Source organism: Podarcis cretensis (assembly GCF_951804945.1).
Source record: "Podarcis cretensis genome assembly, chromosome: 16".
NCBI lineage: Eukaryota > Metazoa > Chordata > Lepidosauria > Squamata > Lacertidae > Podarcis > Podarcis cretensis.
Genome location: NC_137186.1, coordinates 33,882,894 through 33,908,060, shown reverse-complemented (window position 1 = coordinate 33,908,060; position 25,167 = coordinate 33,882,894). Strand labels below are relative to the sequence as shown.

General features: G+C 44.4%; 1 protein-coding gene and 1 long non-coding RNA gene across 13 annotated transcripts in view; one reads left to right on the top strand and one right to left on the bottom strand.

The window, feature by feature from the left end:
* FBRSL1 (fibrosin like 1) overlaps positions 1-25,167 on the top strand; it is an 827,250-nt gene that overhangs the window by 221,097 nt on the left and 580,986 nt on the right. For all 12 annotated transcript variants that reach the window (XM_079956419.1, XM_079956418.1, XM_079956422.1 and 9 more), the window contains exon 2: positions 15,712-15,912. In XM_079956419.1, coding sequence (XP_079812545.1) covers positions 15,712-15,912 — 201 coding nt within the window. The remainder of the gene's footprint in view (positions 1-15,711; positions 15,913-25,167) is intronic.
* On the bottom strand, positions 17,466-24,541 carry LOC307205125. The gene is made up of 3 exons (XR_013833891.1): positions 24,419-24,541; positions 19,356-19,475; positions 17,466-19,067 (listed from the first exon to the last, which is right to left on the bottom strand). It is a non-coding gene; the product is annotated as an uncharacterized lncRNA (long non-coding RNA).

The following is a 25,167-nucleotide window of genomic DNA, read 5'->3' as shown; positions in this document are numbered from 1 at the left end:
CTAAGGTCTGTGGGCCGGATGCGGCCCAATCGCCTTCTCAATCCGGGAATCAGTGTGTTTTTACATGAGTAGAATGTGTGCTTTTATTTAAAATGCATCTCTGGGTTATTTGTGGGGCATAGGAATTTGTTCATTACTCCCCCCCAAAAAATATAGTCCAGCCCCCCACAAGGTTTGGGGGGACAGTGGACCGGCCCCCTGCTGGAAATTGTTGCTGACCCCTGGTCTAAACAACAAAATGATAGAGAAGTCAGCATAAAGATGAAGGTACAGGGATGGTTCCTAGCTCTATCTGTCTTAACTCTATTTTTTTTTTTAAATAATATTTATTAAAGATTTTCAAATATAACAAAAAAAAGAAAAACATCCAAATTTAAGGCCTTATTTTCAATATCATCTTTCCAGGACTTCCCCCTCCCCACCCCCTGTTATATTCCAATTCTTTCAAATAGATTCAACAAATTCTTACCCCAAATTTTAAAATTATTATCATTAACCCAATTTAAAAAATATTTTCCCATCCCCTAAAATCGACCTGTTCCCTTCCACGAGTTCCCCTCTTTAATATAAGATACAGATTAACATAAAAGAATTAAAGAAAGAATAAAATATAATTTAACACCCTTTGGATTCCAAATTTCCCTCCCCCCTTTCCCGGTTGCGTTCCCAATGTCCATCAAATCCACTGTCTCCTGGAGCTCCCACATCTGAACCATAATCTAAGCCATAATCCTTCACCAGTCCGCTTTGCCGTCTTTTTAGTAATCTTTACCGTCTTTTAATCATCTTTAATTTCAAATGTCCAATCTTAGAAAGGGTCTATCTTCCAACTTTGTCCAGTTCTTGTTTTTCTTGTTGTTCTTGATGTTCTCTCTTCTCCTCTTTTTTTTTTTCTTTTTTCCCCCTGCTCTCCTGCACAAATGTTCTAATTCCAAAAAGCTTGTAATTCCTCTACAGAGGCTTTGTAATTCAGGAACAAAACATTACGTCAAGTCCCTTCCATTCTTCAATAGATAAATCTATTGTCTCCTTTAGTGTGTAGACCTCTGTAGACAAAATAGTGTTCCATTTCTGCAGTTTCCCAGGAGATAAAATGTCCGATTCAAATTCCATGCCAGCGATACTTGTAATAACCCACAGCTCCTCTAGAGGGATTATAGTAACTCAGTTTCATTCCCGATCTCACCCACCAGTCAAAGTAACTTATTATTCCTTGTTTTAAACAGTTTATATCCAATTTATAACAAATGTAACCAGCAAAGTCCTCGTAACAAAGTTCTCTTTTTGTTCTTCAGTTTTGGCAGCTCCTTTGACAGCTGTCAAAACCTCTATTTCTCCTCTCTAGGCGCTCTCACGGATCGCTCCCGGGGCTTCCGGGGGGGGGGGGTTGTATTTTAATTCACATTCCACTCTTCTCCTCCAGCCCAGCTTATAATTTTCCATCGCGAAATTAATATCTTTATCAAAAAAAAAGGTTGCGCTTGATCTTAGTTGTCAGGTCCTTTGCTTTAGCTCCTCTACAACAGGGGGGAGGTTGACTTCCTTTTTATACCTCCCCCGCTCGCTCCGAATTTAAGAAAAAATTTATTCCCCTTTTTAATCCAAGTTCCAATTACTCACGGGTTGTTCTTTTAAGTCCAGATTTTCAATGGAAGAAGTCAGCGCTCTCCGCCAAATGGCATGCGGCTTCGCTCGGCAGGGGAAGCGGAGGACTCACAGCACCACCACCCCCCCTGTCACCCGCTCCACAGCCTTTAAAAAGGCTCCTTCGCGCGGTCAGGGGGGGCGCAAACGGTGCCAGCCGAGTCACCATGCCCATGGGTTTCAGCGCCCATGGTTTTTGAGGGTCCCCGCGTCGCCGGTGCAGTAGAACCCAGCCCCTGCCGAGCAGACTCCCTCCGGAGCTCGGAGGGAGTCCGCCATTCGGCGATGGCGCCAACCCGGAAGTCTATCTGTCTTAACTCTATGCAGAATTCTCTTCTGCAAGCCGAGTTGTGCCCAAACTTCCAGCTGTAGGTTTGCCTTTAAAAGGGAACTGAATCAAATTTCTCCCGCATCCCTGGCTCTCTACCTGCCTTTTATTCTTTTGCTCCCATCTCATCTCCCAGCTCTTTGTCTTGGCGTGTTCTCTTTGTTTTGCTTTTCCTGCCTCCCCACATAGTTCCATGTAGATAAATGAGCTGCATCGTTACATGAGTGTGTCTGTATGCGTGTTTTATATAATATAATTTGCCGCCCCTTACATCAAGGTGTATGGTCTCTTGTTACAGTCCAGGGAACTGTTGGAGCAATAAAGCAGCCTTCATTGTGAGAGGTTTGACTTTGTGCCCGTATGTGATGCATTCTTCGGGGAATTATTGTATTTCATGGCTGCATTTTAAAAAGGAAAACTCTAAAAATAAATGGAAGGCAGCAGCCCTCCTGACTGTTTAATGTGGCGAGATAATAAATTGTCGTGCCACTTGTACCTTTTAGTTGAATGATGCAGAGTTGTTTAAAGAGGCACACAGAGGGACGTAATCATAAGTTTCTGAATTCATACTGAATGTAACTTTATGTAATATGTACTTAGCACTAAAAGTGCTTCAGGAGACGGTGCGGGGAAGCGTTGCCAAGGCAGGACTCGCTCAGCATACCTCTGCAGGCTCTTCTGTCACAGCTACTGAGCAAAGTTCCAGCTGTGGTGGTGGGGTATAAAACTCCATGCAGCTTGGGACCAGGATACCTAAAAGATAGTCTGACCCCATATATATCCAACCCATCACGGCTCTGTACAGCTGATAACTTCCTGCAGATACCATCTGTGCAATGTAGGAGTCAGGCCTTTAGTGTTGTGGCACTTATCCATTGAAATGCCCCCATTGCATGTCTTTTATTTTTCTGGCACCAACTTTTCTGCTGCTCCAGAGGGCCTAGGACCTGAACCAGTGAATTCTAATCACAAAGAGATGAGATTCTGGCTAAACATTCAGAATAACTGCCTGACGGTTAGAGATGTTTTTGGCAGTGGAACTGAGAGTCTTGGAAGGGTTTGCCTTCATTGGAAGTTTTTCAACAGAGGTTGGGGGGGCCATTTGCCTGGGATTCTTTAGCTGCAACTCCTGCATTGCAGGGGGCGGGCAACTAGGTAACTCTAGGGAACCAAAACTCCCATCATCCCTAGCAGCTGGCTATTCTGGCTGGGGATGATGGGAGTTAGAGTCACGAGAACATCTAGAGCTCCACAGCTTTCCCAACTCTACTCTTGAAAACAGAACAGAGGGCTCCATTATTTAGTGAAGCTGGCACCTCCCTTGCGGGACCTGTATTGTTTGGACCAACCTTCTCCTGTACAAATCTGCCCACTTCTTGAGATGTTCAGCAAAAAGCTTACTTTTGCCATAGGTGATAAACCTTTGGTAGTGAACCTAGGTTCTAGAACTTCTTCTCCCTGGAATCCATCTAGCCCGCATGCTTACTGGCCTTTGAGGCACTCTGCAAACTCATTTTCGTTGGACCTGCAGGTCTTGAATTACATGTTGCTTGCCTGGGTTTACTGCTTCATTTTTTAAGGTAGCTTCATGATATATATTTAGATTTTGGGTTTTCTGTTCATCTTAGTTGTGTTGAAGGACTCTTGTGGAGGACAGCACCCTAAAAATGTAATTGCAAATAAATAAATGAAAACATTGAACAAGTGAAGCTCCTTCTGTAATGAGTCCGACCAGATTTTTCTGTCCTAGTAGTGTCTAGTCTTCTTAAAAGCACCAGTCAAAGATTTTTCCAAGCCTGCTGTGTGAGATCCATTTTAACTGGAGAGGAATAAGGATTATTCCCAGGACCTTCTCACGTGCAAATCCACTGTGGTGTAGTGAATAGCAGGCTGCAGAGACCTGAATTCAAATCCCCACTTGAACAAGTTATTACTTCTCAGCCTAAGCTACCTCACAGAGTTATTGTGAAGATAAAAAATGACTGGGAAGAACCATTCATATTTTTTTTTTAATAATAATTTTTATTCAATTTTCCATATCTTTTTTTTCCATAACAAAGAAAACAAAACAACAACAAAAAACACAAAAAACATGCAACATGTATAATTTCCAACTCTTAATTTCATATTTCTTACTCTCCCGACTTCCTCGTACCTCCCCTTTCTGCATTCTCATGTCGAATTAATTAATTAACAAATCCCTCCCTTACTTTCAAATTTATTATAAAAACATTCAATTTCTTCCACTTAACCATTATCGCTATTAACCCCTATTTTTCTTATTCAACATCAATCTAGCATTCACTAATTTTGGAATATTTCTTTAAATAGTCTTTAAATTTTTTCCAATCTTCTTCCGCCGTTGCTCTTCCCTGGTCTCGGATTCTGCACGTCATCTCTGCCAGGCCCATGTAGTCAATCACTTTCATCTGCCACTCTTCCACGGTGGGTAGGTCTTGTGTCTTCCAGTACTTTGCTATAAGAATTCTTGCTGCTGTTATAGCATACATAAAAAAAATTCTATCCTTCTTTACAACCGATTGGCCGACCATGCCCAGGAGAAAGGCCTCTGGTTTCTTAGGAAAGGTGTACCTAAGTACCTTTTTCAGTTCATTATAGATCAGTTCCCAGAAAGCCTTAATCCTTGGGCACGTCCACCAAAGGTGAAAGAATGTTCCTTCTCTTTCTTTACACTTCCAACATTTGTTCTCGGGCGAATGGTAGATTCAATGCCGCCTTGGGCTCGTTGAAAGAAAAACAGGATAGAAATGAAAATAAATAAAACTTGGGCTGCACCATGAGGTTATATGTTCTCATTTCTTGCAAGTAAAGGAGTAAGTGGATGGTATTACAGATTGGAAGCAAGGCTCTTGCTGCTCCTGAATTTATAGATTCATAGAATTGTCGAGTTGGAAGGAACCATGAGGGTCATCTAGTCCACCCCCCTACAATGCAGGAATCTTTTGTGGGACTCGAACCCACAAGCCTGAGATTAAGAGCCTCATGCTGTACCAACTGAGCTGCCCCAGAGAGAAGCCCCTGCATAAGTGATGCCCTTCACCTCTTCATCTATTCATTACCAACAAGCTGATGCTGGCTATAGGCCCAAATTTACAGTGGATGAACTCCAGAATTGGGGCGGATGCTGTTTAGCACCATTGTTGACCGTCTCAGAAGAGAGGTCAAGAAGCGACTGAGAGCCTTTTGTTAGCGCCCTTGGAAATGCACGATGATGTTAGCATAATTGTAGAGGCTGCAGACAGTGGAGCTTGCTGTTTTGGTGCCGGGGCCCTTCTATCTGGGAGCGCTATGGCATCTATAAGCTGTAGAGCAAGAGTGGAGAACTGTCATCTGTGTTCATTGGCCATGTTGGTCTGGGGTTGATGCATGCTCAGCCACATCTCCATCCCTGCTGTAGAAGAACCCTGTGATGCACACACCTAGGACTCCCAGTTCAGATCTCACCCCACTGCTAGGTAGCTTTGGACAATGCAGCTTTGGAGTGCTGCAAACATGTTGGAAGGTTGGAGAAATAATCTAAAGGCAGCCACCCAAGGATTCTGTGTGTGGGTGCTGGGCCTGGAGGCTGTGGCTGGCTAAGACAAGACCTGTTAGCAAGTCACAGGTTCCCATTCTCTTTTCCCTCCTGCTTCAGGCTGTAGGGAGGTATCAAGCGGAACACAGGAAGCTGCCTTATAGGTCCATCTGCTTCAGTGCTAACTGGCAGCAGCTCTCTAGGGGGGTTTCAGGCAGGGAACTTCCCTGAGCCCTACCTGGTGATGCCTGGAATTGAATCTGGGACCTTTGGCATGCAAAGCAGATGCTCTGCAGCCCTTCCCAGTTGAACCCAGTACCAAGCAGCAGCACTGTTGTGAATAACTGCCCTGGTTTCTCTTTCTGTCTTTATACACTCTCCAGAACTGGTCCAGCTGATCTCTGAGCCTCTGCTTTAAAAAGAGCTCCAACCCAAAGCATCCTTTTTTTTAAAAAAAAAAAAAAAGTGAACATGCTATCAAAAGATAGGCAGGCTTGGCCTTCTGGTGTCTAGTTGAATGAAGATCTCTCTGTCTCTCAGCTTCCGCGCAGACAGCCAAAGCCAGGCAGGTTGGGTCTGGCAATATGCTTCATTTCATCTACCTGCAAAAGGCGCCCTGGCTCGCCTTCAATCATTTAAGCTCCCTTGCTCCCTGACACGCTTTTCCGCTGTCAGTAATTCTGCGAGCGCTCGCCGGGCATTTACTGCCATCACCAGAGGAAATACTGATGGCTTAAAGTGGGATCATTTCCTTTCTGACGGACAGCCGGCACCTGTGGGAGTTTTAATAGCCGTGTGGAGCGCCTGTCAGGAGGCAGTGCAGGAGATGTGAGCAATCGCCCTGCAGTGAGGTGCTTGCAAGCTGTGAGAGCCTACTGGGAGACCTGGGAATGGAAAATGAGCATAGAAAAGAGGGGGGGAGGAGGAGGAGGAGGAGTATATGCAGCTGCAGCAGCAGCAGCGGATTTATAAGAAATCTCTCTCTGGAGAGATATGGGGAATGTAGCTGGGGAAATGTACCCTCCCTTCTCTTTTAGGCTTCCCCAGAATATATATATCTTTTCTTATACACTCAGTCAGCATCCCTCCTTAGCTCCTCTCACTTGCCTGGAATTAGTGGAATGAATGGGAAATCCCAATATTCTTATAGATCAGAGACGCCATATGAGCCTTTAGGGCAGCGATGAGGAACCTGTGACCTTCCAGGTGTCTTTGGACTTCAATTCCCATCAGTCCCAGCCAGCATGGCAAAGGGACAGGGATGAGGGAAGTTGAAGTTCCAACAACACAAGGAGAGCCACACACTCCCCATCTCTGATTTAGTGGTTCTCATTGCAGCCTTGGGTAGTTGTTGGGATCCCCATCAAAGAAATAGCGTGCATGGGATGACAAAATATGGGGAGTGGCATTAGGTCATACTCACTATTCCTAGCATTGAAAGCACAATGACTTAGCTGAATTATGCAAGGATTGCACTGAGTCGGTTTCCTACAGCTTGAGCTGCAATAGGAGGATTTGGTAGTTATGTGGACCTCCATTTCCAATGGCACTCACCACTTGAGTTTGCTATTGAAAGGAATGGTACTCAAGGTGAATTGGAATCAAATGAATAGTTGAACTGCTTTATAGGTTTTTAATGTGAAAGTTTCCATAGCCAGAATTATTATAGCAAAAGCTTACTTGGCAGGGACACTTCCCTTTTAATTATATGTTTATTGAACAAGTTTCCTGAGATTTTAGCAGTGCAGGTGAGGTTTCTACGGGTACATAAGTGTATTTTGTGCCGCACAACGGCCCTTTGGGAAATCATATTATTTTGGGATGAACCTTTTGAGCTAAATGAAAATAGATATGTACCAAGGTACCAAGTTAAAATAGATGTAGCATGGATCTTGTTTTCAGGAGCCTGTGGTGCAATGGATCAGTGTGTCTGGCTGTTAACCAGAAGGTTGGTCGTTCAAGCCCACCCAGTGACACTTGTGGGCACGATTCATGCATTGCAGGGGGTTGGCTAGATGACCCGTGGGGTAAAGGTAAAGGGACCCCTGACCATTAGGTCCAGTCGTGGCCAACTCTGGGGTTGCTGCACTCATCTTGCTTTATTGGCCGAGGGAGCTGGCGTACAGCTTCCGAGTCATGTGGCCAGCATGACTAAGCCGCTTCTGGCGAATCAGAGCAGCGCACGGAAACGCCATTTACCTTCCTGCTGGAGTGGTGCCTATTTATCTACTTGCACTTTGACGTGTTTTCGAACTGCTAGGTTGGCAGGAGCAGGGACCGAGCAACGGGAGCTCACCGTGTCATGGGGATTCGAACCGCCGACCTTCGGATTGGCAAGCCCTAGGCTCTGTGGTTTAACCCACATAATTCTATGATTTCGAATTGTCTGGTGAGGGCAGTCATTGCAATCCACCATCTGACAGGTAGGACATAGGCACCACCGCTTCTGTAGTCCTGCCGTATATCCAGGTCATTGTAGGAGGGAACGGGAAGCAGGCGGAGAAGAAAAATACCTGTTCATGGTGCCAGTTCTCAGTTTTTTTTGCAGCAAAGAGGCCTGGAATTGGGCCCATTGCTGTTGCATGCTGCCAGCAGGGCTGACCCCATCCCCCCCCCAAACCCCTGTCCCATGTGGGGGTTTTCTGCTGGCTACTGCAGAATCCCCAGTGGGGATTCCAATAGCTCCTGCCTGCTGTTTAGGCAGATGTATTGGGTTTCCCCCTGCTGACTTCCCATAAAGATGGAGGCTTGTGGACTCAGAGAGGATTGCTGGAAAACACGTCGCCCTCATCCAAACCACCTCCAACATTGCTCTGCCCAATACTGGAAGATTTTTCCTGTTAAACATGTAATAATATTATAGCATTACTTTGCTAAGCTGCCTTTTCTTAATAAACTAAACTAAACTAGCAGCAGAACAGTCATGGAGCATCATTTAAACACCAGAGCAGCCAATTAAAAAGCCTTGAGGTCTGTTTGTTTTTTAAGGTTTTAACTTGTCACCAAAAGGTCAGCAGAGAAAGTGCCCCCTGAATCTGTTTGGGGAGGTCATTGCAAAGATGTCTCATCATCAGTGAAAAGGCCTGCTCCTCTCTGACAGCCACCCGCCTTGCCTCACAAGCCTGGGGAGAAGAGCCTCAGAAGATTACTACAAAGGTCAGGCAGGCTTCCACGAGAGGAGACTGTCCTTTACGTAGCTTGCCCTAAGCTTGCTTAGGGCTTTCAAGCAGCTTTGTATTTAAGGACTCACCTGGTCGCCATGGGCGACAAGGAATTCCGTGCAGGCAAGTACATGTACATTCCATGCTGGCAAGCTTAATGGGCTGGCGGAGGAGGACCTGAGCACCCATGTCCCACCTCTGGGCCCAGGTAAGAAGTGTCAGAGGAGGGAAGTCCCCTTCCTTCGTGATCAGTGTAGAAATGCAACAGCAGCTGTTGGAGGATATAAAGGGCTCCCAGTTCCCTTCCTTCCCTGACAGGGTCCAGCAGGCTAGTACATTTTTTGCAAAGTAGTAACACTTCTGGGCTTTTCTCTCAATGTTGCTTTAAAGGTTCAAACCAGCACTTTGAATTGAGCCTAAAACAAACTGGTATAAGCAGTGTGCCCTTAGAAAAATTACTGGTGAGGTGTGTTCAAACCAGCATGCCTGTGCTAATCTTGCAGTCATGTATTCAACCAGTTAAAAATTCAAGCTGTCTTTAAGGCCAGCCCCACAATGAGCATGTTACCGTAGGTGAGTGTAGCTGCTACCAGAGCACAGATAGTGGCAGCCAGGATATATATACAGTGGTACCTCAGGTTACATAGGCTTCAGGTTACATACACTTCAGATTACAGACTCCGCTAACCCAGAAATAGTGCTTCAGGTTAAGAACTTTGTTTCAGGATGGGAACAGAAATGGTGCTCCGGCGGTGCAGTGGCAGCGGGAGGCCCCATTAGCTAAAGTGTTAAGAACTTCAGGTTAAGAACAGTTTCAGGTTAAGAATAGACCTCCGGAACGAATTAAGTACTTAACCCGAGGTACCACTGTACACACAAGGGAAGGGAATCCTTTCTGTTTTTCTTGTTTGTGGGGATTTTTGACTAGTATTTCCTGCTACGTATAAATATAATGGGATTACATTAAGAGAGTGGTTTCCATGTGCACAGTTTGTGCTTCATAGAATCATAGAGTTGGAAGAGACCACAAGGGCCATCGAGTCCAACCCCCTGCCAAGCAGGAAACACCATCAGAGCACTCCTGACATATGGTTGTCAAGCCTCTGCTTAAAGACCTCCAAAGAAGGAGACTCCACCACACTCCTTGGCAGCAAATTCCACTGTCGAACAGCTCTTACTGTCAGGAAGTTCTTCCTAATGTTTAGGTGGAATCTTCTTTCTTGTAGTTTGGATCCATTGCTCCGTGTCCGCTTCTCTGGAGCAGCAGAAAACAACCTTTCTCCCTCCTCTATGTGACATCCTTTTATATATTTGAACATGGCTATCATATCACCCCTTAACCTCCTCTTCTCCAGGCTAAACATGCCCAGCTCCCTTAGCCGTTCCTCATAAGGCATCGTTTCCAGGCCTTTGACCATTTTGGTTGCCCTCCTCTGGACACGTTCCAGTTTGTCAGTGTCCTTCTTGAACTGTGGTGACCAGAACTGGACACAGTACTCCAGGTGAGGTCTGACCAGAGCAGAATACAGTGGCACTATTACTTCCCTTGATCTAGATGCTATACTCCTATTGATGCAGCCCAGAATTGCATTGGCTTTTTTAGCTGCCGTGTCACACTGTTGGCTCATGTCAAGTTTGTGGTCAACCAAGACTCCTAGATCCTTTTCACATGTACTGCTCTCAAGCCAGGTGTCACCCATCTTGTATTTGTGCCTCTCATTTTTGTTGTTGTTGTTGTTGTTGTTGTTGTTAATGACTGTGTGCTGCTTAACTGTTGCTTTGTGGTGTGTGTGTGTGTGTGTGTGTGTGTGTGTGTGTGTGAAATTTGTTAAGGCATTCTCCCCACCCCCTTATGACATCTGTGTAAAACACAAGCAGATTTCTTTGATTTAAAGCAAGCATGGGGTTGTATCCAAGCAAGTTAGATTTACCTCTTCCAAATTAATGGTCCTAAATTTAAATGTGTTAAGCCAGGGATGAGAAAAAGGTAGCCCTCTGCTGATTCTCATCAGCTGCAGCCAGCATGACCAATGGTCAGGGATGATGGGAGTTGTAGTCCAACAACATCTGGATGGCCAGAGCTTCCCCATTAGTGATTTGTACACAACAGTAAATTACTTCATGCCATGGCTGTGTCAGGAACAACTGCGTAGAAGAGTTTCTTTGTATCTCTTTTTGTATTTTAGTATTGCACACCTGCAAGCCTGCTTGCAGCTTCAAACATCTTAACCTTCCCAAAGCTGTCAGTTTATCAAGCAGGGCATCTTATTTTGACAGGGTCAGAGAGCAAAAGTCACATTGTTTTTAAAAGCAAGACATAGGCTGATCTGGAATATGTCAGCTGCCGTTGTGGAAATGTTAAGGCTGAGGTTAAGGAAATGTTGTGGTGCTGCAGGGTGGGGAGGGGAGAGATGTGGTTTCTTCCAGTGGAACTGTATGGCTAAGATTTAAAAGACCAAAGGTGTGATATTCCCCATTTAGCTATTCTTCTATTTTCACAAACAGATATTCACTCACTCACTCACTCACTCACTCACTCACTCACTCACTCACTCTTTCAGTATAATCAACTTTTAAAATTGAGTTTGCCCACCTGAAATTGTGATTTTGGATTATCACTCCTTAATTCTTTATTGGCTATATTATACATTGAAGAAATACGTACATCTCTTCTAATTTAAACTTGTTCAGATTCAGACTTTATTGTTCCTTGCCTAACATTGATGGGCACTAGATATTGCTGGACTTCAGCATCCCTGACCATTGGACATGTTGGCTGGAGCAAGCTGGAGTCTTAAGAACATCTGGAGGTTTTCCACCCTGATTTATAGGGCAGGCTGTAAACCAGCAAATGTTAGCTGCGACTCTGGAATTCCAGTTCTCCAATTAACCGCTCTGGAAATGAATATGTGGCTGTTCCCACTACAGCATTTGGTCAAATACATGTGACGTTAATGCTGTGAGCTTCCTCATGTGATGACTGAAGCAGAAAGCGCTGGTCTGCGCACTGTAGTTAGACAGTGAAATCATGACTCTCCCAGCCATGAACTGTGCATTGGGACTGCTAAAGTAGATATAGTCATGGCACACGCTTCTGCAAAGCCCCAAGGATATTACTCCTCCTTCACGCTCTGGAATCTCAATAAGCTGTGTAAACAGAGAAGATTAGGGAAGGGTTTAAACCTGGGCTGAGCAAACAGTGAGATTTCTGACCTGTGAGAAGTTATTGGTGGGTGGGAGGCTGGTTGTCTCAAAGCCAGGGCCTCCAATTAAAAAAAGAACAAAATGATTTCTTACTGATAGATTGCAATAAGCTGCGGGCTTGAGTTACGTCCCTTTACATTTCATGGAGCCACAGTTAAGGTACATATATAAATGTCGTATTCCTGGAAAGCATAGGACTGCATCAGACGAGCTCCTATGGGAAGCTGCCCAGTTCATTGTATGAGTATCAACAGCCAGAGCTCCCAGGTGAGCATGTAATACATTTTTTTGGTATCATATTTTGTCCTTGCAGCAACCCAGCTAGTGTGCATTTGCATAGGTTCTTCTCTGATAGCAGGGCATTCTCATGCACCTCCTATTTGATCCATTCACCTGGGCATTTTCAGCACACATTGGTCAGTCATGGCAGCGGAGACTGGTCCTTTAGGGAGAATGAGGTATTGCCTACCAACTTCAGTCAGTCCTGTCTTCTTACATCCATGGGGGGGGGGGGCAGTGAGTGGCCCTTGCTGTCAGCTTCCTCCTCCTTAGTCTCAGGTTTACCCTTGTAGAACGCATCAGGGAGAAGAAGGGGAACCAAATGCTATTAGTTGCCCGAGCCTGCATTGGCAGAGGGATGGGGTGCCCTGCTCAAGTCCCTTGCAATATAGTATCCCAGAGGAGATGTCTCTCTGGAACTATAAACACTTCTTTTAGGAGGAGAGGATATTGCCAGCTGCTGGTTGAGTCTGTTTTCAGTGTTTTTAACATTTTATTGCGTTCTGGTTGCCGTGACATTAATAGAGCTGTTGTTCTAAAATGCCATTAGCTGACGCAAGAGTGTTAAACTGAGAAGCAGGTTGGAAATATTTAAGTAAGCAAATAAATACATTGAACTTTAACCAGGAAAGCTGCCTGATAGACTCTGTGATCATGGGCTTGCTTTATCTGTCTAAATGCCACTTGACATCTGCCAACCGGAGGCAGCAGGGGTATTGCCGTTGTTGTTGTTGTTTCATTTATTTTATCTCTTTTACATTGTATTCTCACAACAACTCTGTGAGGTCGGTTAGAATGAGCAATAGGTGACCAAGTGGGGATTTGAACATGGGTCTATAGTTGGATGCTCTAAACAGAGCAAACTACAACATATATATATGTGTGTGTGTGTGTGTGTGTGTGTGTGTGTGTGTACACACACACACACACACACACACATATATATATATATACACACATACATATACATATATACATATAAATAAATTTATATATATATATATATATATAAATGCTAAGCAGCCCGGCACTGAGACAGAGCCAAAGCCCCTGTTTGCTCTTTTAAGACTAACCAGTGGCTTCTCCAGCCCTCCTGACTCCAGCAGTGGGTTGGAGGAATCCTTTTGTTCCAAATAAGCAGGCGGGGTGGGACTTTTATCTCCAGCTTGTGGTGCTTAGAGCTGAGATTGGAGATAAGCCCCCTGACTGCTCTTTAAGAGAAAAAGGCAGCATTTCTTCCCACACCACCATTGTGTGGGCTGGTGTGTCACTTCCTACAGCTTGGTGGCCAGATGTGGCTTGCGGTCTATATAGGACAGACACAGGGCTGTCTTAAGCATATGCAGCGCCGGGGTGCAAAGATCTGCCCGGTGCCCCCCCCCTCCGGTTGCCCAGTCCCAGGCGCGCAGGAGGGCGGAGCCGGCCAGCCACCTCAGCTTCTCGCTGGCTCAGTTGCCCCCCAACTTGCGGTGCAGAGCCGCCCACAGCAGAAGAGCCCGCCGTGGCACTCCGACCGACGGATGGGCTCTTCCCCGGACTCAACTTTCAGGCCCCGGACTCTTGGCCTGGCACCCCTGAGAGCCCGACGCCTGGGTGCCCCGCACCCCTAGCACCTATGGGTAAGATGGCCCTGGTCAGCCACTCATTCTCTAAACACAACACAACACTGACTGGTAGGACCAATGCAGCTCATACTGAGAGAGAATTTCTCGCCTAGAGCCATCAAGGGAGCTTCACGGCTCACCCGGGTTTTCAATCTGATGTTCCCCACCATCAAATTCAATAAGGAGTGGCTGCAACTGACCAGTTGTCGTTTGGTTCTGCTTGCGAAGTTGTCAGGCTGCACACAAATACATGGGCAGTCTGAATGATCTATATAGCCTATAGCCATGTTGCACAACAGTTCTTGCCATGCCTTCTATATCCGTGCTTTGCTTGCAGAGGAATGGGGTTTCCCTTGCCAAAAAAATCACTTTGCTATATGACCAGATGCTGCATAAACGAATTAGCTGCTTGCAGCAAAATAAAATGTCATTGTAGGTGATAATGAACCGCTCTAAAATGTCAATGTGTATATAGCTTTGCTGTGCCTGCCTAAATAAATAAATAAGCCTTCTTTTTTCCTTTTCCTTTTCCTTTTTTTTTTTTTTTTTTTTTTGGTGCTGAACCTATGTGGCCCCTTATGCGTGCAACGATCTGTTAATTAAAAACTGGGGGGAAAGAAAATAGCATAGTGCCGCCAGCAGGGCATTTCATCTTAGTTCCTAGTTCTTTGCTTTCAGGTTTCCACGGACTTAAAGAGTGCAAAAGCGAGCACGAAATGAACAAATGGGTTTCTGTTGCAGCCTCCAGTTTGTACAGAGACTGAATAGAGATGTCGCTGTTGTGTCTGAGACAAAAAGGCAATTGCAGAACATTTAATGTACTTTAAAAAATAAAAAAATGCTTGCAACCTTTTGCAGTTCACTATCCTCTCATTGTTCCTGGATAAGGTTGTGGATAATAGCATTACTTCTGTTCCATAGATGAGATATTATATAGCTTCTTGCATTTCTGATGATATTTTATTTTATTATGTTTGAAGAGAGCTCATACAGTGTAGTGTTGAGTGTTGAGATTGGCCTAGGAAGACTTAGGATGGGGAACCTCAGGCTGAATGCGGACCTCTAGGGTGCTCTGTCTGGCCCTTGGAATTTCCCCAGGCCACACCTCTCAATGGGTTTCCTTTTTCCCCTCCTCATGTGCTTTTGCCTCATTAGAATGATCTCTGACCATTCTTCTGGATTGCCCAGGAGGGAGGGAGGAATTTGAGTACAAAGGTAAAATGAACATGGGTTGCTCCCTATATGTTTGCTTCTGGCCCACCACTGGTATGTGGCCCTCTTAAGGTTGCCTAGAAGTGAATGATGCTCTCCAGTTGAATAGGGTTCCCTACTCCTTCCATATGGTTTTCTGGCTCTGCCCCTGGTTTATCATGGCTTTTTCTTTGTTTGCTGCATGTTGTACAAACAAGCAAGGTACTTCACCTTGCAGTGAATAAGGGAATATGGAGGAGGTCCAGGGTGCCATTTTGATTTTCAGTAAAGTCACATATAGGCACCACTCTGGTCTCTGTCTTTGCTCCTTCCTCTTCTCCAGTGTCTTTCTCAATGCTTCTTCAATGGCAACAATATTTTATGGTTGAAACTGTAGAGTTGAAGGGGTCTTGTAGGCTAAGCAGACTAGCTTCCCGCTCAGTGCAGGAGACCCAGAACGAGAGCCTCCCCAACAGTTGTCCCCCGAACAAATTCCATGTGAGAAATCATTAGGAAAGGAATTGAAAGTAAAGTTGCCAATATCGTAACACCGTTATACAAGTCTTTGGTATCAACACATTTGGAATACTGTGTGCCAGAGGCGAATAGTGCAGAGCAAGATATTTAAATGTAAATAGGTGTTTTAAATGTAACAGGGGGCCAAGTGGTCCGGATTAAAACAGTGGGAAAGCGAAGTAGCCAGTAGTGTTTTATGAAATACCTTTTTTTCACTTCTTCTTTTCTGATTTACTCCTTTTTTTACAGAAGGATATGTCATTGAAGCCACAAGAGAGAAAGGAAAAATGGGAGAGACATCCAGGAAAGAAACCCAGAGAATCTGAACACTGTGTGTCAGCTGAGCCAAGCGAAAATGGCCACAATAACGATGCCATGAGTTCGGGGAGAGAGACGGATCGAGGGAAGGAGAGGGTGAAGAAGAAAATCCCCTTGAAAATCCACACGCAGGTAGGACAAAGGTTATCTCCCACCTTTGGTGCGGGTGGTTACTTGGGGGGAGGCAAGTGTTAATGTTGTTATTATTTGCTTACTGCTGTTAATATTATTTGGATGTAATATTATTTGCATTGAACTTAAGATTCATACAGATGTTTGTGGGTGTGTCACACTCGGGGAAATTGCGGAGGTCCGGTTTGTTTCATTTGAGTTGTGTTCCCCAGTTTTGGGTCCCCAGATATTGCTGAACTAGAACTCCCGTTATCCCTGACCATTATCCATGCTTACTGGGGCTGATGGGAGTTGGGAGCCCACATCATCTGGAGTGCCATAAGTCCCCCAACCCTGCTTTAGAAAAGTGTTTATTTCAAGAATTAAGTGTGTGGGGGTGGGGGTTGGACTATTTTGGTATTTGCCATTTTGTCTCTCTGCTGGCTTAGTTTCACTGGTGCACCTGAACATATCTGACGCAAATTATCTCAGTTGTTTCTTGTGGCTTACCTTTCAACAAAATTGGTGGTGTTTGTGGCCTGGCTGTGGCTTTCAAAGTTCCAAATGTGAAATCCACAAAATACTTCTTACTGCCTGTGGAGAACCAGACTGTAGGTAGTTGCCAATGCAGTAAATCGGAGTCAAATTCTAGGAAGGAAATTGAAGCATCTGCACTGTCTCCTGGTTCATTTCAGGACCAATTCAGGCAGCTGGTGTGTATCTTTGAAGCTCTTCGCAGTTTGGGACTAGGATATTTGATAGTTTAGCCGGCTTTTGTCATTGTCTGTGGCCCTCCTTCTGGGAAAGGGCCTTCTTGGTGGTGGTGTTCCAGAGGCCTGCCTTTTATCTTCTCCCATGTCATTTTCTGAGGTATTTTAATTGTCATTCTCCTGTGTCTAGTTACAAGCTGCCCACACATCTAGTGGTTTTACTGGGTTTTTTTTCTTATGCCTTGATTATGATTGCTTATGGTTGCTCTTTTTTATATTATTACCCCTCTTGAAATTATGTTTTTTGTTGTTGTAAGCACTCCTGGGAAAATGTTGCTTTTGTTGTGGGGGAAGGAAGAATGGAAGGGCAGGGTATGAATATTTTGTAATACAATAGGCTTGTATCCTACTCAGAACAGTCCTGTTGCAGTTAATAAACATAGCTGACTTACATTCCTCAATTCCAACAGGTCTACTCTGATTAGAACTTTATTGTTTTTATTTGTTAAATTTATTGGTCACTTTTTTACCACTGCAACTCAAAGCGACAGAGTATTTTAAGTAAAAACCTAACACATGGACATAAACACACACACACACATGTAAAGTATATATACATCTGTGTGTAATGTATGTATATATACATACATTAAAACCAGCATTGAAAACAACAACAAATATTAAAACATCCCATCCATGCGTAAAGGACCTAGGCAGGTAAAAGCTAAAGACCTGCCTAAAGATATGTAACAATTGCACCAGGCAAGCCTACATTAAAGTAGACAAATAACAAATTACAAAAAGGATCAATAAACCTTTATCATAATCACATGTCAGATTTTCTTTTGTGAATGAAATAAAATGGTTTCAACCAGTTTATAATAGCCAAAAATCAAATATAGGCTTGTGGTGTATTTAAACAAGGCTTAGATCAACTCCACAGATGTTCAGTGCCCAGGGGTTCAGTGCCTGGCACCCAGAAACTCATGACACAGGGGAGTCTGGTACCCACAAACTCATAACATTCCACTTCCTTGTAGCCTAAGGAAAGCTGTTTATTGGCAGAACACAGTGGGAAGAAACTGAAAGAAACGGGGGGATGAGGAGGTCTAAGGGTGAAGTCTTGCTCCTGTCCATCATAATACTGGACAGATTACTACAGGGTGTTGAGAGGGGTTCTTTTTAACTATTAAGTAAGAAACAGCAGCCATAGTTTAGGCTAGAAGTGTTTTCCCTTGGTGACCCCGCCATGTTGAAAAGTGTGTGTGTTTGCAAGGTGTATCCTGTCCTGTCCAGAAATGCACCGTGCTAGATGAAGCCAGCTCTAGATATTTTCTAAATAAATTGAATAAAACCACTTAACCCACTGAAAGATATATTTGAAAAATGAATATTAAGAGGAGCCATGCCTCTTGTAAAGCTACTGGTGTCATGTCCTCCATTGTGACACATTCCCCTGCTGAGTGACTTGGCTGAGGACTTTGGGAAGAACAGGTATTTGTGGATAGTTCAGGTGATAGAAGGTGATTTTTGACAACCCAAGTATTTTTTCCCGTTCTATGAAGAAAGATTATTCATCTAAAGTGTAAGTAGAATTCCTAATTCTTTCTGGATTCTGCTTCTTTGGCTGTCCCTCAAAATTTAGAAACATAGGGAACCAGGTCATGGTTATATTAAGTTTTAAAGATTGTCCTCAGGACCACCTTAGATGCTTTGAGGGAAATGACTTGCCTTCTCCCTTGCGGGCATCATCACAAGAAGGGCATCTCCCAATTTTGGCGGGTCCTTTGACAAGATGCCCTCCTCTGTGGGTTCAACTGCATGGGGGAGCCACCAATGAAAAGGCCCGTTCTCATGTTGGATATAACCTGTGGGAACTTGCTGGTAGGGATGTGGGACAAATATGATTCACTTGGCATTTAAAGGCAAGCCTAGCTAATCCATACCTTCCAAAACCATACACAAATCAAAACACAGCCACCCTCAAAATTCGTGTTTCTCTAAATCTTGGAATGCAATTCTCTAGCCATGCAATGTGTACAAAATGTCTACATTAGTGAAACTAATGTTTAAAAATGCATTTTACAGAGGGAAACTGCTTTGCAAATATCTGATTAGGCAAAATTGCATACAATTATTATCAGGAGAAGTTTGCACTAAAATGCTGCTGGATTTTGATGTTTTTGTTTTAATTTAAAGAATTCAAATTGGTGTGGCAATGTGGGGAATCCAAACTTAAGAATGGAAAAATAAGAAACGGAGAAACCAAACCTGACAGGTTTGCCCATCCCTACTTAGAAGCTGTTGAGTCCAACAACCTGCTCAAAGCAGTATCTGCACTGCTGGGTGCAACTGCAACGCCCCGGCAGATGTGAGCGTGTGTGTGGTGTGGTTTACAAACACAATTTTCGTATGCTTTCTGTGATTCGGCGTTCTCCTGTGTGGTGCCTGGCGGCGAATTTAGAGCTGTAAAGAGAGAGAGAGAGGCAAGGAGTGCTGGAGAATGTGAGAGGCATACCGATTTGGGCTGTTCCCCCTCTCCCCTCCCTGCTCGAGGCCTCCAGCCGTTTCCCCCATGCATTCAAAATTTGACAATGCATTTAACAAACTCCTGAGATGGCAGTAGTCTAGCCTGCCAGTCATACACAATGGGGGCTGCCCCAGCAGCCTTTGCTTGAACTAACATGTTTGTTCAAAGCTAAGGAGGTGAAGAGAGAAAAGCACCAGGGGGGTGGCAGGCCATTTATCACTTACAGCTGCTCATCTAGGATGTTTGCAGGGGGAACTTGGTGCTCAGTCATCAGCTTGATAGTTCCATGGCTGCAGAAGCAGCATTTGTATTGCTAACAGCAAAGGTTTCCTCACTTGCTGTCCCTGATAAGAGAGAAAAGCTGGGCTGAAATAGCCTCCAGAAATTCTCCACCTTATCTGTCGGTATAGAAACTGGTGAGTGGGGGTGGGGGAGATATTTTTATTTTATTTTTTTAAAATTAGTATATTTTAAAAAACAATTAATAGGAAGAGGTGGGGAAAGGAGCAAAGGAAGGAAACACACATAGCCTGCGGGGGCCACATTCCCTTCTGGGCAACTTTCCAGGGGCCATAAGCTGGTGGTAGGCAGATCTCCCTTTGTTTCAGTGTTGCCCTTCTTGAACTCGTTGGGGAAGAGGATGGAGACCAAACTAAAATTAATTGGCTCTGCCTGCCACTGGCTCTTCCAACACCACACCACACCTTTAAAGTACAATTAACACACTCATTGATTGATTGGTTTATTACGGCCATTGGCCCATATCTAAAAACAATACATCAAAATTTATCCATAAACAATACAATTTAAACAGTTCCAAGTTAAAACACCCCTATAAAACCAATTTTACTTCAATTAAGTAAACTATACACAATAAGCTCCCTCTATGTCAACCGCAATTCAAATCCCTCAGATTTTGGGGGATATGCGTCTTAGTTCTGGCACTTATTGATGGTTCTTAAGTTTGGCTAAGCTGTCAGAGTCATACAGTGATCCATTTCTCCTCTTATGAAATAAGACATTAATCAGGTATCTAGCGACTGCAAGGGATCTACTTGAGTCTTCGTCGTTTAATAAGTATATTATTTGGGCTTCCTGAGGTCTGTCAGCTATTCTCGATAAATATGGGGCCAGAAACTTGGACCGTGAAGCCGAATGTATAGGACAACAGAAGATTATATGATATAACGATTCTATAGATCCACTTTTACAGTCACAGAGGAGTGAGATCTGTCCGTTGGAGAGTCTGTTACCCAACACATTTGATGGGAAAACATTGAATCTAGCCTTTATAAAGGCATACCTGTGCATCACCACAGATAAGGTAGTTAAATAAGATGGAAGCTTCGTTGGTGGTGTTAAGCCAAGGTTTATCGGCAAACAGGTGCCACCACCTGTCGCAATATTAAATTGTAAATCCATCTCCTCTAATTTGTGAGTTATAATTCTCTTGGCAGAAATTAAATCCAATTTTAGTAGTTCAGATGGAGTCTCAATGGGAACAAGCCAGCCCTAAACCTAGGCCTCATTCTGGGGCATTGGGCATGTGGGAAATGGTGGTTACAACCACCGATAAAGATTGCTGAAGATAGTCTATGAAACTGCTCTCTATTTTTACATAAACAGTACTCCACACTGCAACATTTTGTTGCAGATCCCACTCGGTTTATATATACAGCAGAACTTCATCAGGCTTGCCGATGGGGTTTTTCTTACATGTTTTTAAAGCGGGTTTTCCACCTGGTTGGTTTTCACCCAGAAGCACCCTTTAAAAACAGCAAGCAATCCGTTGGAGGCAAATCTCAGACTAGCTTTCTCCCTCCCAGTTCAGACACTGCCTGATTTGAGAAACATGCAGCTGCTGCTGGCACCCTCTCTGCCCTTTTCACTTCTCCTTGACTGCTCCTCCTGCAATTAAGCATCCTATATAGAACTGTAAATGCAGCCAGGCAGGAAAGAAAGACCTAGCTAAGCTAGTGAAGTTCAGCTTAAATGTAAAGGCAAGCGGAATCAGCAGCGTAGCGTGGATTGTCAGCACCCGGGGCAAGGCAAGTAATTTGCGCCCCTGACCCCTAACCTGCCGCCGCTGCCAGCTTCTTCTTGCTGCTGCCTGGGCTGGTCGGGTGTGGTTCTCTCCCGCGCTCAGCGCTGCGCTGGGCGGCCGCTGCACTGTCCCTCCCCCAGATAGTCCCTCCCTCGCTCTCTCTCCGCTCCGCTCCGCAACGCATGCCTGGCACCCTCCCCCTCCACAGTGGGCGGCGACCCGGCAGCTCGGATCGGATTCGCACAGCCAGCACTGCAGTGAGAGAGAGTGAGTGAGCCAGGTAGGGGCAGAGAGCTGCGAGTGCGAGCACGCCCCCCCCCCAAAATGTTGCGCCCGGTGCGGCTGCCCCCCCCTGCACCCCCCCACGCTACGCCACTGAGTGGAATGGAGGAAAGAGGAAGTGGGAAATAGTGGAGAAAAAGACAACATCTGTAAGCACCTCATGACCAAGGGGGGCAGAGACAGGACTTTGGGGACTTTGTGTACTCCAGGGGAAGACCTCAAGGGCCCCATTGCTCCCATAGGCACCCTGTTGTTGACTCCCTGCTTTAAAGACTAGCAAATTGCATCTGTTGAAGTGGAGCGAGTAGCCCACAAAAGGTTATGCCATAGCAAATTTGTTAGTCCTGTGAGTTTCATTCAAGAAAATGTATGGTCCTATTTGGTTTTTCAAAGAGGGACAGATTTGATGAAGTGACGGGCCATGAGGTGAAGTTGTTGAGCTTTTTTAGGATTTTACCCCAAAGTTGTTGAGCTTCTTTTTAGGATTGAAGTTGTTGAGGGTTTTTTCCCAGGAAATAAACTGCTGCGGGGGCAGGATTAAACTAACTGGCAGGCCGGATTAGGCCCCCAAAACGGACTTTGGACATGCGAGTTCAGAGCTTTCAAAATGGCACCCAGCAATGTGCCTGTTTCAGGGGGGTTGAGGAGGGTGGTGTTCTCCATTGTTAAGTTCTTATCTCAGCCTGAAAGCCGCTGCCACATGCTCTGAAGTCACAGATGGCTCTCTCCTGTTGGTTCCTAGTAATCTGCAAGGCACAGAGAATTCGCAGCTGCCTAAGAAACCACTGGGGAGCCCCAGCACAAAGTGTTGAAATGGGCAATACAGTATTTAGTCATTAGGGCCGCTCATCTAAAGAACTAAAATAAGGCTCATTTCAATCAATAGCAATCTGTTTGCACTGTCAGGAACTAATTTAAAAATCTGCTTTAAGTCCCGGTTAGGCATTTTGATGCTGAAAGCAGAATACAAAGTGCAGGGGAACTGTTGGGCATGGTGCGGCGGTGGCAGCAGGGAGGGAGTTAGAAAACAACCGAGTAAGGGGGAAACCCTGTCATTTTAACAGAGCTTATCCTGGTGTGTTAAAGCTTCTTACTGCCAGCCCTGAGCACACAGCTCAGCGGCACGTCTATGCAAAAAAAAGAAGCAAGCGATGCTTGGCTTGCTAAATACATGGCTCTTCCTCATTTAAGCATTTGTTTGAGGAGGTGGGACAGCAACATTGAGAGGAATAGCAGCAGGTACAGGTTGCCTAGGGAGAAAGGGGCTGTTTGCATTGGCGTCCATTATGGGGGTGGCTTTCTTTCTTTCTTTTTTAAAAAGAACATTTTCTAGAACTTGAGCTAGGAGGCAAAATGTACAGGCTCTATTCTTTTCAATTTTTTTCTGAGAAACTTATCCTGCCGCCTCCCCCCCCCCCCCAACTTTCATTGTTTTAATTTGTCGTCTATCTCTGTGAAAACCCATAGCTGTTTGCTTCTGGAGATGGCATTTCAGGGGCTAAGGGTTCTCCCTGCTACACATCTGGGCCTACCACATCCATTTTCCCCATGCTAGAGAGTAGCATGGTTGCTAAGCAACCCCTTCTGGGCCTCGCGCCTCCTGTCAGGTTAGAAGAGGGAGTTGGGAAATTTGAAAGGTAGGGCCCCATCTGTCAGGCATCCTTTCCCTTACCTGAGTTCTAGTTCTAGACAGGCCTGAATAATTGCTAGCTTTAAAATAAAATAAAAAATTAGAAGGGAGAGCAGCTGTGTTGACTTTACCCCAATAGCCTTCGGTGCAACATCAGATCTCTTTTCTACCCGCCACTGTATAATCCAGTGAACAGCACAATTTTACATATGTCTATTGAGAAGTCCATTTGTGTCCTGTGCTTCCTTATAATGGAGAACCCACAGCCATAGCCCAGACCAGCCCAAGACATTTTTCTGCCTGAGGTGAAACAGAAAATGTCCACACAGATTACCCCGCCATGCAACCTGACAAGCACATTGATAGCTACCACCTCCTATAATCTGAGGTGCACCCTCTTCATCCTTTTTAAATGTATTTGTTCATTGTTGTCGAACACATGCTGAGCAGCGAATTGGACTTGATTATTTCAAAAGTCTGTTCCAACCCTAAAATGCTTTGATTCCAATCGGAACGAAAGCCCCAGTACTTTGCAAATTAACTGCAGTTTGAGGACCTTGCAAATGAGAATTTTTACTTGGGTGAAAAAGGACCTATGATTCAGAGGAGCTTACCCCCAGGAAAGTGTGCATAGGATTTGGTTGTTTGTTCCTGGGGGTTTAAAAGAAAACCTCGACCCGCCCAGTGCCCAAACCCAGACACATGACTTTATCCAGAGCATCCTGGGAACTGTATTTAAGGGTATTGAGAATTGTAGCTACATTTCCCAAAATTCTTTGGGTAAAGTCATGTGCTTTAAATGTATGGTGTATGTATGTGCTTTAAATGTATGGTGTACATTTGTAGCCAGGTGCACACACTATATACCTTCAGTGCACACTTTTGAAGCACATTGACACTCAAAAAAAGTATGTTCACATTATTTTTTCCCTCAGAGAGTTAAAATTCCCAGCAAACCTTAACAAACTACAATGCCCATAATTCTTTGTGGGTGGTAAATATGCTTCAGATATGCTTTAAAGGTATAGGGTGTGTACAGCCATAGTCCAGTAGTGTTTATGCCAAGGTCTTGGGCAGAGATAGGTCTTTCTCATCACCTGTTACCTGACGCTTTTACATGGAGTGGTCAGAGATTGACACTGGGATGTTATTCATGCAAATCACATGCTGTGCTACTGAGATATGGCCCTTCCAGATTCAATTCAAAATTGTGAGCTATCAATTTTGTGAATAGGAGGAGAGAAGAGTTGTTGAACCTCTGTCACACAGCACAAAAATAAAATAAAATAAAATAAAAGCTTCCTTTTGACAAAACCTCTTTTGCAAAACACCTTTAACACCCGTGCCTGCTCATTAGCTGATCAATAGCAAACTCCAAACAGGCCATGGTTCGTCAAATACGGTCCCAGCCCTGGAGCAGTGTCTTGAAGAACAAAGTGCTCTCTCTCTCTCTCTCTCTCTCTCTCTCTCTCTCTCATCCTCTGAGCAGCTTTCTGTGTAGACATAAAATGGATCTCATTACAATGACTGCTTTGAAATGAGGAGACAGAAAATTTTGTTGCTAACAACTTTTATGACATCAGGCTCCATAAAAAGGTTGTTGTTGGTCATTGCTTACATTATTATAAAAGAAGAGCTAAATGGTTTGTAATTTAGGGAAGCAGATTTAATTACATGAAGTAATTTACAGAAAGCCGTAATTGTATCTCAGACTCTCTCCTTCCCTTGGATTTAATTGGCAAACTCAGTACACCAGCCTTGCAGTCCCCCCCCCCTTTGTTGTATGCAAAATCCTTTCTTTATTTGGGAGGAAAAGGCAGGCACCTTCTGTTATGTCACCTTGGCCTCAGATAATAAGAAAACAAAAAATAAACAAGAAGTTAGCAGTGAATAGGGCTGGCTTGTTTTGCAGGAAGATGCTGCACCATGATGTTCAGCTGTTCAGTAGTTGAAATGGAAGAAATTAGCTTGCTTATAAATGTAGAGGCCCTTTGTGTTCTCTCTAGTAATTACAGTAGTTCTGAGTTAACTGGAAAAGCTTGTACGAAACACACTCAGTCCTTTAAACTTGGAAACAACT